Source organism: Leuciscus leuciscus, assembly GCF_965113295.1.
Source record: "Leuciscus leuciscus genome assembly, chromosome: 10".
In the NCBI taxonomy this organism is placed as follows: Eukaryota; Metazoa; Chordata; class Actinopteri; order Cypriniformes; family Leuciscidae; genus Leuciscus; species Leuciscus leuciscus.
The window spans coordinates 14507564-14521910 of NC_138734.1; the positions used below are offsets into that span (position 1 = coordinate 14507564).

Sequence of the window (14347 nt, forward strand, 5' to 3'; positions counted from 1 at the left end):
CTTCTTCCCGTGGTGACCCTAAGCACCCCTCCAAGGCCTGTAGGTTCTCCTCCACCCTTGTGGCGAAGGCCTATAGAGCTGCGGGGCTAACCCTAACCCTCCTCACTGCATGCCATGGCGACACTCCAGGTCTACCAGGTCCAGATGTTGCGTGACATGCACGAGGGGAGGACTGACCCAGCGCTCTTTGATGAGCTGCGTGCCGCCACCGACCTCGCTCTCCAAGCGACGAAGGTGACCGCACGCTCCCTGGGTCAGGTGATGTCCACATGTGTGGTCCAGGAGCGACACTTGTGGCTTAACCTGGCTGATATGCGGGATGCCGAGCGAACCCGGTTCCTTTGCCCAGCAGTTCTCGACTGCCCAGAAGCAGACTGAGGCTCTCAAACATGTCCTGCCCCGACGGCCCGCTGCTGCCTCCACTCAGCTGTTGGCACAGGCGCCTCAGTCCGCTCGCCGCCGAGGACGCCCTCCTGTGGTTCCCCCCCCCTCCCGCACGGCCCCAGCAGCAGCCTTCACCCGGGCCGCGTCGTGGAGGAAATCGCAGGAAGGCGTCACAGCCCCCTCCAGCCCCGCGCCCCGCTAAACGCCAGGCCAAGCGGCGCTCCTGAGACGGGCTGCTCAGAGATGGCTCTCAGTTCTGTGCAGGAGACGGTAGCAGGGCCGCTCCTTCCCCCGGTGGAGGGCCGGGGGAGAATCCTTGGTTTTCCCACTCCCGCTGCTCGTCCCTCGACGGGCAGCACCCTAATGTGGTTAAAGACAGAACTGACACACCCATCTCTGAGCACATAGAGTTCTTGGATGACAGTGCGCGCCGCTCACGAGCCTCGCCACTCTCGTCCCCCTCTGTCGCCAGACCCCTGCCAGAGCACGCCCCCGTGGGACGCTGGTCCTCCCCTGGCCTCCTCTGGCAGGACGCGGCTAATGACCGTGCCCCCGCACCTGGCTGCTATGCCACCCACGCCTGGGCCGGTCATTCCGCCTCGCTGCTCCACCGAGGGTATGACTGTGGTCCGCATGACCCCGCTGGTACAGTCTTTGGAAGCCTGGTTAGCGCTGGGTCACGAGGACCATCAGGCTCGGCTACTCGATTCAGTTCGCGCGATCTCCTCCCCGCTTCAGGGGAGTTCGCTTCACGATGGTCGGTGGCAATGCCCCTGTCATGAGAGCGGAGGTCGCCACCCTACTGGCGAAGGGTGCGATCGAGATTGTCCCTCCTGCCGAAATGAAGTCCGGTTTTTACAGCCCCTACTTCATTGTACCGAAGAAAACCGGTGCGTTACGACCAATCCTGGACCTGCGCGTCTTGAACCGCTCCCTTCACAGGATGCTGTTCAAAATGCTCATTTTCGAATGCGTGCGGCCGCAGGATTGGTTTGCAGCGATCGACCTGAAGGACGCCTACTTCCATGTCTCCATTCTTCCTCAACACAGACCGTTCCTACGGTTTGCTTTCGAGGGGCAGGCATACCAGTACGCGGTTCTCCCTTTCGGGCTAGCCCTGTCTCCTCGCGTCTTCACAAAGGTCGTCGAGGCAGCCCTTGTTCCTCTACGGGAACACGGGGTTCGCATCCTGAACTATCTCGACGACTGGCTGATCCTAGCTCACTCTTGAGACCAGGTTTGCGAACACAGGGACCTAGTGCTCCGGCACCTAGCTCGTCTGGGCCTTCGGTCAACTGGGAGAAGAGCAAACTCTGCCCCGTGCAGAGGATCTCTTTTCTCGGTATGGAAATCGACTCGGTCGCCATGTGCGCGCAGCTTATGAGCGAGCGCGCGCAGTCACTGCTGACTTGCCTTCGTCAATTCGAGGGCAAGAGTGCGGTTCCACTGAAACTTTTTCAGAGGCTCCTGGGGCATATGGCATCCGCAGCCGCAGTTACGCCGCTCGGATTGCTTCATATGAGACCGCTTCAGCTCTGGCTTCGCGATCGAGTCCCGAGGTGGGCATGGCAACACGGCACGCTCCGAGTTGCAGTGACTCCGACCTGCCATCAGACCTTCACCCCGTGGTCGAACCTCAGTTTTCTTCGGGCCGGAGTGCCTTTAGAACGAGTTTCCAGGCATGTTGTTGTATCAACAGATGCCTCCACCACGGGCTGGGGCACCATGTGCAATGGACATGCTGCCGCGGGCTCCTGGACAGGACCCCAGCGCCTTTGGCATGTCAATTGCCTCGAGTTGTTGGCTGTACGTCTAGCCCTGCACCGCTTCCGTGCGTTGCTCAGGGGCCAGCACGTACTAGTCCGATCAGACAATACCGCAACAGTAGCATACATCAACCGACAAGGTGGTCTACGCTCCCGCCGTATGTCGCAACTCGCCCGCCACCTCCTCATATGGAGTCAGAAGCATCTGAGGTCGCTTCGAGACATTTATATCCCGGTAGACCTGAACCGTGCGGCCGACGAGCTGTCTCGGCTTCGGCCTCTCCCTGGAGAATGGAGACTCCATCCCCAGTCGGTTCAGCTGATTTGGGATCAGTTCGGGGATGCACAGGTAGATCTGTTTGCCTCCCACGACTCGTCCCACTGCGACCTGTTTTATTCCCTGACCGAGGGCACGCTCGGCACGGATGCACTGGCGCACAGTTGGCCGCGGGGCCTCCGCAAGTATGCGTTTCCCCCAGTGAGCCTTCTGGCGCAGACCTTGCCCAATCCCTCTGAGGAAGGACCTGCTTTCTCAGGGACGGGGCACCCTATGGCACCCTCGTCCCGATCTTTGGAACCTCCACGTGTGGCTCCTGGACGGGACGAGGCAGGTTTGAGTACCCTACCACCAGCGGTGGTGGCTACCATCACTTCCGCTAGGGCATCGTCCACGAGACATGCCTATGCGTTGAAGTGGAACCTTTTCGTCAACTGGTGTTCTTCTAAACATCAAGAACCCACGAAATGCCCGATCAGTGTCGTGCTTTCCTTCCTGCAAGAAGGGTTGGAGCGAAGGCTGTCTCCCTCCACCTTGAAAGTGTATGTTGCCGCCATTGCCGCACATCACGACGCAGTTGATGGTAAGTCTCTGGGAAAGCCCGACCTGATCATCAGGTTCCTGAGAGGAGCGAGGAGACTGAATCCTCCTCGCCCTCCTCTCGTTCCCTCTTGGGACCTCTCAGTGGTTTCAACTGCCCTATAGAGTGCACCCTTTGAGCCTCTGCAATCAGTGGAGCTTAAGTTCCTGTCTATGAAGACAGCGCTCCTGGTTGCATTGGCCTCCATCAAGACGGTAGGGGACCTGCAGGCATTCTCGGTTGACGAAGCGTGCCTGGAATTCGGGCCGGCTAACTCTCACGTGATCCTGAGACCCCGGCCTGGATATGTGCCCAAGGTTCCCACCACCCCCTTTCGAGACCAGGTGGTGAACCTGCAAGCGCTGCCTTTGGAGGAGGCAGACCCAGCCTTGGCACTGCTCTGTCCAGTACGCGCCCTCCGTGCTTACGTAGACAGAACGCAGTGTTTCAGGACCTCAGACCAGCTCTTTGTCTGTCATGGTGGGAAGCTGAAGGGAAAGGCTCTCTCCAAGCAAAGGTTGTCTCACTGGATAGTGGACGCCATTGCTTTGGCATACCAGCAGCAAGGTCGACCATGCCCCCTTGGTGTGACGGCCCACTCCACTCGGAGTGTGGCATCCTCTTGGGCTCTAGCGCATGGCGCTTCGCTAACAGACATCTGCAGAGCTGCAGGCTGGGCGACACCTAACACATTCGCGAGATTCTACAATCTCCGAGTGGAGCCAGTTTCTTCTCATGTACTTTCTTCAACTAGCCGGTACTAGATTCTGCTCAGGTGTCTTCGCTTGTTCGCCATTCCTCTCCACGGACGGGATACGTGCGATATTTTCCTCAGGTGAGCCTAATAAGCCCTGAGTCTCCTCCAGCACTGTCGACGTCAACGCCAGAGTTATGCCACCGGCAGCTTGGCTAGGTGCCTCCATGTGCATGGTTCCCCCTCTGGGCGACCCCCACATGTGTATTTCCACTGTAAGCCTCCTTGAGCATGTGTCTTTCCCTCAGCAAGCCACCTTTCCACCCCTCTGAGGTTGAAATATTCCACCTGCGGCTGGACACCCCAGTGTTTCTCCATATGCAGCCCCCCGGGGTCATATGTGTATTCCAAGTCCCCCCCTTCGGGTTGGGCATGATTGCATATTTCCACTGAGATATGCTTCCCAGTGTACCTTGGTATTCCTGTGTTAAGTAGGAGTCCTTCGTCCGTGCCAGTCTCACGACAGGGAGCTCAGACTTACGCAGGGCACTGGAAGACAGATGAGAGGTGGCGTGATTACACTGGGAACCCCATTCAAGGGAACGTCTCGGTTACGTATGTAACCCTCATTCCCTGAGTAGGGAACGGAGACGTTACGTCTCCCTGCCACTTCCGCTGTACCGCTGGAACACCTGAGTTCAGTCTCGGCTCCTCAGCGAAGACATATGCCAGCGTACTTCCTTATATACCCCCAGGGTGGGGCGGAGATACGCTATGCAAATTCCGCAGACCCATGGCATTTCATTGCATTGGCTCGTTTTCTATACTCGAAGATGATAGGCTTTCTAAGCGAAACCCCATTCATCGTCATCTGACGTAACGTCTCCGTTCCCTACTCAGGGAACGAGGGTTACATACGTAACCGAGACGTTCCTTAGTGTAAAATGGATATGCATGGTCATTTTATTTTATAAATATAAACAAAAACAACAATATGGTGTAACAAAGTTTTAGAACTAGACAAATGTCTCTGCATTAATAATAATAATAATAAAAAATACTGTAGACCATGTTTATTCATGTCATCTAATTTATTGAAACCTAAGTTCTACCCCTTGACCACGAAATTACTCACTGAGAAATGCCCAGAAGTTCGGTTCTGCAGCAGTCAGTGTGTCCACGCACACGAGAGAGAAACCCTCTTCATTAGTCTCATTCCTCAGTAGAATAGTAAAAATAATCAGCGTCATTGCACCTAATTTATTTTCACTGACTGCGAAATAGGCCTATTTTACAAATTTCACAAATTTTCTGCTCTAAAGGTTTGTTATATTCTGTTTAAAATTCACTATTACAAAATTACATTTTGCTTTCATTAAATTTATCCAAATCTGTTGTAGCCTAATAGGCTATTTAAAAAAAGTTTTTTTTTTGTTTTTTTTGTTCTAAAAGCCCACTTTGGCCTTCATTAATGCTCTCCAGAAACCTACGGGTGACGTCACGGACGCTATGTCCGTATTTTTTTTACAGTCTATGGTGTATAATTTTCTATCAATTGATTTGTGTGTCACTCCTACTTAAATTTCTTCCATGGTCCCCTCTTTTCTAATCTAGACTTTATCCTGAATGTGAATCCCTCATTATCATATAAAATCAAATATAAACAATTATGAAAAGTAATAATTAGGGGAAATTATTTTTGATTTTAGCAAGTTTGTAGCAAGGGATATAATGGACCAAATGAAATACATCAATAATAATTACATATATTGTGAAATGTAAAATGAAATGTAAGCATTTATACTAATTAAGTATTTGCCTAATTTATTTATGTATGCTGAATTTTGGTTGTTTGTTTTTAATTACAAAATTGATTATGTTTGTTTAAGTGCCTTTCAGTTATTGTCAGGTGTACATATAGTAAATCCACAAGAATAAAGATGCGTGACGCAGCATGAATGCAGAAACAATATATTTAATAATCAAATAGTGCAAGAACATTTTCACAATCACCAAACATTGACATCGAACAAAGAACTGTGGGCTTAAATAAACAAAGGAAGATCATTACCAGAACAGGGAACATGTGACACTAAACAGACACAGACATAAGTCAAGTCAAGTAACCTTCATTTTTATAGCGCTTTTAACAATATGGACTGTTTCAAAGCAGCTTTACAGTGATAATAGGAAATTAAAGGAACATAGATTGTTTTGGCTTTACAGCAGCCCTAGAATAAAGTTATTGTCCAGCTAAAGTAAGTTTTGATCGATGCACTTCCGTTGCAAAGATCATTAGATATGAATTCAGGGGCCACTTACACGACACCATTCTAACAGACATAACCCTGAAATAATGAAAGAGCCAGAGTTTCTTAACCCTTTGAGGTCCAGTGTCACTGGAAAATAGTGATCTATATGACATTATATTATGATGCATATCAAAGTTTGTGTGTCTTTTTGTTAATAAGGGATCTGTGGACATATTAATGTTTTAGATTTGTGGAGTAAAAAATATTGTTTTTATTTTGAAGTGAAAAGTTTTTTTTTAATATATATACTGTATATATTTTTTTATAGAATAGTTGATTTAGAATTTTATAAATTTTATATTATTACATTTTAAATGTAAATGTACACTGTTCCAGTCTTACCCTATTTTGAGTGTACTTCCATCACTGAATGTGGAAGGTGACTTTTATCCACTGTTATGCTGAAACATATGTTGGTCTTAAAAATTTGTAGAGAATAAAGTGTTCAGGGGTTGAAATATGCACACAAAGCTGTGAGCCATTATTTGAACAAAGACATTAAATCTTCCAGAGAATGTAAAAGTACTGTAGACTTTTATATGGCAAAGACTTTGGATTTGTTGCAGGGAATCTAGCCCTCATAATAAATAAAGTGTAACAAATTATTAAAATGAATAAGTAAGTAAGTAAATACATAAATAAATAAATAGGAAAACAGACAAAACACAGAGAAATCCTCAGTGTTAAATCAACACTGCTCAGTGTTCATTTACAGAATGTAGAAGTATTGTTGTATTAATTAACGAAGTAGGTTCATTCAACAAATGACGGTTGACCATTTTTGTGTTTCTACTCTTTTTTTTTGTCTGCTCTTGTTGTCTCTTCAGTGACTCTCCTTGTAAACAGCTGCAGGTGTCATCACTAATGGTCAATCATCACTTGTAGAGTAAACTTATTTTATTAATTACTACAATACTGCTTCATGGTTACTTTTACTCTGGAAACATAAAACAAGAAAGTTTAGAATATGATTCTACATATATATATATATATATATATATATATAGTGCATCCGGAAAGTATTCACAGCGCTTCACTTTTTTCATATTTTGTTATGTTACAGCCTTATTCCAAAATGGATTAAATGAATCATTTTCCTCAAAATTCTACAAATAATACCACATAATGACAATGTTAAAGAAGTTTGTTTGAAATCTTTGCAAATTTATAAAATAAAAAAAAACCATAAAAAAAAACCAAACATGTACATAAGTATTCACATCCTTTGCTCAATACTTTGTTGAAGCACCTTTGCCACCAATTACAGCCTCAATTCTTTTTGAGTATGATGCTACAAGCTTGGTACACCTATTTTTGGGCAGTTTTCCCATTCTTCTTTGCAGAACCTCTCAAGCTCCATCAGGTTGGATGGGGAATGTCGGTGCACAGCCATTTTCAGATCTCTCCAGAGATGTTCAATTGGGTTCAAGTCTGGGCTCTGGCTGGGCCACTCAAGGACATTCACAGAGTTGTCCAGTAGCCACTCCTTTATTATCTTGGCTGTGTGCTTAGGGTCATTGTCCTGTAGGATGATGAACCCCAGTCTGAGGTCCAAAGCGCTCTGGAACAGGTTTTCATCAAGGATGCCTCAGTACACAGCTGCATTCTTCTTTACTTCGATCCTGAGTAGTATCCCAGTTCCTGCCGCTGAAAAACATCCGCACAGCATGTTGCTGCCACCACCATGCTTCACTGTAGGGATGGTATTGGCCAGGTGATGAGCAGTGCCTGGTCACCACCCTGACTAAGGCCCTTCTCCCCCTGATCGCCCAGGTGGCCAGCTCTAAAAAAGAGTCCTGGTGGTTCCAAACTTCTTCCATTTACGGAGGATGGAGGCCACTGTGCTCAATGGGACCTTCAGTGCTGCAGACATTTTTCTGTATCCTTCCCCAGATTTGTGCCTCGATACAATCCTGTCTCAGAGGTCTACAGACAAGTCCTTGGACTTCGTGGCTTAGTTTGTACTCTGAAATGCACTGTTAACTGTGGGAAATTATATAGACTGGTGTGTGCCTTTCCAAATCATGTTCAATCAACTGAATTTATCACAGGTCGACTCCACTCAAGTTGTAGAAACACCTCAAGGATGATCATTGGAAACAGGATGCAACAGAGCTTATTTTTAATACATTTGCAAAGATTTCAAACAAACTTCTTTCATGTTGTCATTATGGGGTATTGTTTGTAGAATTTTCATGAAAATAACTAATTTAATCCATTTTGGATTAAGGCTGTAACATAACAAAATGTGGAAAAAGTGAAGCGTTGTGAATACTTTATGGATGCACTGTATATAAAAAAAAGAAATTCATTTTGTAATACTTTACAATAAGGTTTTGTTTGTCAACTTAAGTTAACTACATTAGTTAACATGAATGATTATTTACTAATCTTTACATATCTTTAATTTACTAATCAAACTAATCTTTGTTAATTTCAATATTTCATATTCAATTATTTTAAATAAAAAGTTGTATCTGTTAACAATACTTAATCCACTGTGAACTAATATGAACAAACAATGAACAATAGTATGTTGATTAACTAACATTAAGTAAGGGATAATATCTAAGGAATAAAATCAGAATAAACCCCCGACAGGGTGATGAGGACTTTGGTCTTGGTCTTGCATCAGCCTGAAGGAGGCTTATTCTGAGATAACAACCGGCTAGATGTACATTATCCCGCTTATTACATGGCTACTTGCCACATAAGTAAATAATAAGACACAAAATATTGATCTGAGTTGAAATATTTTATTAGGTCTTTAAACGCAAAGCTTCCGTGGAAGGAGCATGGCAAGTTCAAACTAGACGGAGATTTAAGAGATACGGTATACAGTCATGCCACTTATTACACAGCATTTCACCATATAAATAATTATAGAGATAAGAGATATTGATTTCAGATTAAACTGTTTTAAAATCGTACCTGTTTGTATCTTATAATCCAGCAGTGTACAAAACAATAGTCACAAAATGGCAGCAGCTACATTTGTATAAAACAAGAGAGAGCAAGTCCACGATACTGGATGGCATAGTTAAATAACTGTACACAAAATATTGATTTGACTGAGTTTTAATATTTCATGAGCTCATCAAATGCAAAACTTCAAAGCAAGTGTATAACGCTGCTGACTTCAGTAACCCGGATGTGTTATCTGTTTTCAGCGGTTGTTATCTGGGAATAACATACCGCTGGATGGCGCGATTGACCAATCAGAATCAAGTATTCCACAGAGCCGTGTAATAACAAAGATTAATACATCCTGTAAAACTCATTGATCATTGTTAGTTCACGTTAGCTAATGAATTAAAGGGATAGTTCACCCAAAAATGAAAATTAACCCATGATTTACTCACCCTGAAGCTATACGTGTATGTGACATTCTTCTTTCAGACGAATACAATCTGAGTTATATTAAAAAATGTCCTGGCTCTCCCAAGCTTTATAATGGGAGTCAATGGGGATATTTTTGGGCAAAAGAGTAACCCTTGAACTTGACGCACAACGTAATGACGAACGTGGTTGCCCAGCCCTGTTTGTTTGAAGCGCGTCAAAGCTTACGCTACTCCAACGTCATACACATACATCATCAAGTGTTACTCTTTTGGTGTAAGTCGACTTGCATACGGCCGTCTGCCGGAAGCTAGTTATTTTAGTCGATAAAGTTTTAAATATGAATATTTTTCATACACGAACGCATCGCTTCATGAGCACTTTATCATGGATGGATCCGCTTGAGGGACTTCCCAAAAAATATACCCATTGACTCCCATTATAAAGCTTGGAAGAGCCAGGACATTTTTTTATATAACTCCGATTGTATGCGTCTGAAAGAATAATGTCATATACACTTAGGACGGCTTCAGGGTGAGTAAATCATGGGCTAATTTTCATTTTTGGGTGAACTATCCCTTTAACTGATGTTAACAAATAAGACCTTATTGAAAGATTTAACCACAAATTAAATATAGATATAAAAAAATAAAATAAAAAGTTGCTAGATTGCTCTGATGATTTGAAGTCTGTCTGAAGCAAAGCTGATCTATTGTTAAGCAACATAGACAGCTGAATCAAGGTCATTGTGGTCCTGCAGAAAAAAAATCTAATTCAAAATATCAAAGATCCTCTTCATTTGTTATTCTTTTCTGTTTATAAGACATTCAAATTCACATCGGGAAAATAAAAGAATCAAGCACCTAGAAACATTACTGACATTAAAGAAAGGTTAGAATTTCTCTGAAAACTATCTAGAGACTTTATTTAAAGCAAAATATCCACTGTATATATAGCTCTGTCATTTGTGGCAATGCAGGGAGCTAGAACAAATACTTTTCTCTAACAGCAGATGGTTTTGAAGGCTGAGGTGAAGAGTACTGTTTTTTTTTCTATTAAAGGACAACTTATTTTTAACACTACTCTCCCACCTCAAATCTTCAACTTTCTACTAAAGATTTCACATACTTCAGCACAAATTATTATTTTTTATTATTATTATGACTAATAATAATAATAATAAACACAATTAGGTCTATTTTAGGACCATTGATTTAATTCTTGTTCTAACTATTTTTAAATGAGATTTATTTTTATTACTTATTTAATTAATGATACATTTGGCCCAATTGTGTGTCTTCAACTTCTTTGTACTAACATATAAATGAATCTTATGGTACAATGCACTTATATATTCATGGGTTTCATCAGGTCCCTTTCCACAGGTGTATAAAATCAAGCACCTAGATTATGAATGCAGACTGCATTGTGCTTGATTAATACACCTGTGGAAAGGGACCTGATGAAACCCATGAATATATATATATATACCTGCATGTAATTACAGCTGTAATTATTTTCTGTAATTACATCTAGAATTACACTGTTGACCCTTAACCCACCATTACACCTTAACCCACCATTAAACCTAACTACACACCGTTAAACCACCTAACCAAACCACAAAACCTTGTTAGTATCCCACCTTAATAGCAGCAAAAGTCTTTTGCACTACAACAGGAGCACAATCATGATCTGTGAACCTTGAACTTAATGTAAATATCCAATGCAGTAATGTCAAATTTTGTTTTGTGTGAACTAAGATAACTATAGTGCTTTGTTCTCCTATGCTGTCTGCAGTATCACAGTACTGGAGGGGGAAGCCAGGGAGGTTCCTGTAATTCCCTGAAGGCTCCTCCATCACCATAGCCTGAGGTCCAATTTCTCATCTTCAGACCAACAATAGAAAAGAATTTATGCACAAGATGTTCTGTCCTGGGATCCAGAGGCCCAAGATCAGAGAGCTCCATTTGGCTGCTCCTGACATCAAAGGGAACGGTGTGCCATTTTCTTCTACCTGTGCACCTGGAAGCTCTTCCACTGCATGGGAATACTTGATTGTTTCAGCTGCATGTTGAGTGGTCACACACTGTATGGTTATTTTGTGCTACTCATGGTGAATTGGAAAAGAAAATTTAGTTGAAAAAAAGTGGAAAAGAGTATTTTTATGTTGTTCTCAAAGTTTCGATTCCAAGTAAATGTTTTCTAAATCAGTCTCGGTATGTGTTTTTAAATGGAGTGTCAGTGTGTCACTCAATGCTCTTGAGGTCAGAATGTCAACTTCCCTTTTTGATTTATACCCTCCCACTGCGCATGAGTGTTTTGGTGTGGTAAAGTTCAAGATGTTCTCTGTTACTTGTTTGAAATGCTCTGTGGATTTTGTCATCAAGTGTCATGGTGGTGAATTGTTTACAGACTTTGCAAGTAAAATGTTATTTCTCATGTTATTAAACATCTTTTTCTTACAAAACTAAGCTTGTTGAAATGCAGTGTTTCTCGATTACTGTAATCATTGTGCAAGTATAAGGGTGTAATGGTTCAAAGTTTCTTATCTTAAGATTTTGTGTCAAGCATTTTGGAGAAGTTGACACAGTTCTATTGATTTAGGCATCTCAAATTGTTCTTTTCATGTAATCCTTGGCTGACTCGAAAATATATATAAATAACCATCTTAGAATTAATGTTTTTGATGAAACCCAATGTGCCTATAGCTTTTTCTCAGTACCTTTTTTTTTTTTTTTTTTACCAACAGCAAATCTTTTTTTCTTCTTGTTTTAGGATAAAACAACCTCTTTCTCTCTATCTCTCTGCGTTTTCATGTTTTATGGGAACTTTCCATACTGTACAAACAGTATGTTCTATCCCTTAACCCTACCCCCTAAACCTACCATCACAGACAACTTTCTGCAGTTTTCTTTTAAAAAACAACAACAAAGAAAACATAATTCTGTATGACTTATGAGCTGTTTTCCTCATGAGGACCAAAAATGTCCCCAAAAGGACAAGGATTTCAAACATTGCCATATTTGTGGGCACACACAAATGGAACTGGAACAATTTAAACCCTGCTGTACAATATATCAGTTTATAAATATTAGCATATTCACAATTAATTTTAAACTACAAAAGGCATATATTGAACCAGTATATATAGGCATATATTGAAACCCACAGTCATTTTCCCTGCAATGATTCCAGAGACTATTGAGATTAGCTAATTTTCCCATACAGTCTGACAGAAATTCTTAGCTCTCATACATCTCTAAACAAGCATGCTCATTAAAACCAAAGCAACAGACGTGTTGAAAGTGCTGTGTTAAGTATCACAGAGATGGTGCAACTCATGTCAGATGGCTCTGATTCACGGAGATTGATTTAGGCATTAATTGATCTGTTCACTTTGTCGCCAATCACACTCCATTTGTTCCTGTCAGAGTCCTGAGCACTTGCTTTCATCAGATACATCTGTTTCCTCCAGATAGAGAATAGCTTTGGAGAATCTTTTGTTACAAAAAGAGTAGTATTTTTTTTTTTTTTTTTTTTTTACTATGCTTCAGCACCTTATCATTTATGTTGCATTGCATTCAAAGTTGGATGTGAAATATTCCTATTTGATACCTGGATTTCAACCATATAATATAGCATTTTGTTGTACAATATGGAGAAGATGGTCCACCTTGTTTAGCAGGTATCAACAAAGAAGACCATTAAATTGTTTTAGACACCTATACCCCGCAAACATTTGCTAAACTGTGGTAATTATTATAATGTAATGTCTGAACTTTTACTCACTGATGCAGTTTATTTGCTTAAAAGGCAATGTTTAACATTAACTGTGTTGATCATGTACGTGGATGTCATGTTGTCTGATATCACACGGTCACATATACATCAGCAAAATCTAATTTGCCAGATGGAAGTGCAACTACAAGAGGTGTCAAATTTGAATTATGGATAAATCCATCTATACTGAGCATTAATATTAACATTAAAACTTAGAACACATACCCTTAATTAATGACAGACTAAATAATTATGACTTTTATTATATTTAGGGGCCAATACTGGAGGTTCATATTATTTTACAAGCAAAATTTTTATCAAAGAGATCCCATAAAACCATGTGGAAAAGGTTGATGCATTTTGCACACATCAAAATAACAAACTTCAAATTTGTGTCTACCTCAAACCTTCTAATATCTATCTGATTTTCTACCCACTTTGTATTGTTATAATGTCGGTATGTGAATGAACAATGTTTACTCATTCTCTGTATAACTGTGTAAGGCCTGCCCAATCGGTCCGGTGAAGGTTTACTGCGTGTTACTGTTTTTTCAGTGTGGCAAAGTAATTCCAATTAAACTTTTATCTGACTCCATTTTATCACAACCTCGAATTTGGGTTGGAATGGCAATTTGTTATTGATCAATTATATAATAGTTTAGCAATACATTTGATTATTCTATTTAACTATTTACTCTTATGATAATCGATCATTCGGGTGCCAAAGTCGCACAGGGTCCTCGCAACGGCCGTTATGCAGGCCCACGATCACAAACTCACAAACAGTTTTGGTCACTAAACAGAGGTAATTGGCTAATATCTTAGACGGTCGCATTCATGCTAACACAATCGAATATATTTTTGTAAAGCATCCCTTGGTTTGTATACACTTGAATTAAAGCAACGTTTTCTTCAGACAGAGGTCATGGCCACTACTACAGAATTAAGCCGACCAATATTACTTCTCTGATAGTAGCTTTGGTTTGGTCATACCATGGTTTACCACATACACTTAACTGAAGTAACATTACATTAAACAGAGGTAAGACTCACCCTATTTAGGTTGGTCGAACAGCAGTTTGCTGTCCTAAATGGAAATGGGAAACAGAAATCCCCTTTTGTCTTTACAAAACCAAGTACACTTGAATTTGAGCCAAACATTAGCCCGGAACTCTAAAATGTTTGGTGTGCCTTATGCTCCACTCAAAACTG

The 14347-nt window shown here is 42.2% G+C and overlaps 1 protein-coding gene across 1 annotated transcript in view; it reads left to right on the plus strand.

The window, feature by feature from the left end:
* syt9a (synaptotagmin IXa) overlaps positions 1–12467 on the plus strand; it is a 50580-nt gene extending 38113 nt beyond the window's left edge. The window contains exon 7 of the mRNA XM_082182995.1: positions 11153–12467. Coding sequence (XP_082039121.1) covers positions 11153–11221 — 69 coding nt within the window. The 3' untranslated portion in view covers positions 11222–12467. The remainder of the gene's footprint in view (positions 1–11152) is intronic.
* Positions 12468–14347: the final 1880 nt, after the last annotated feature.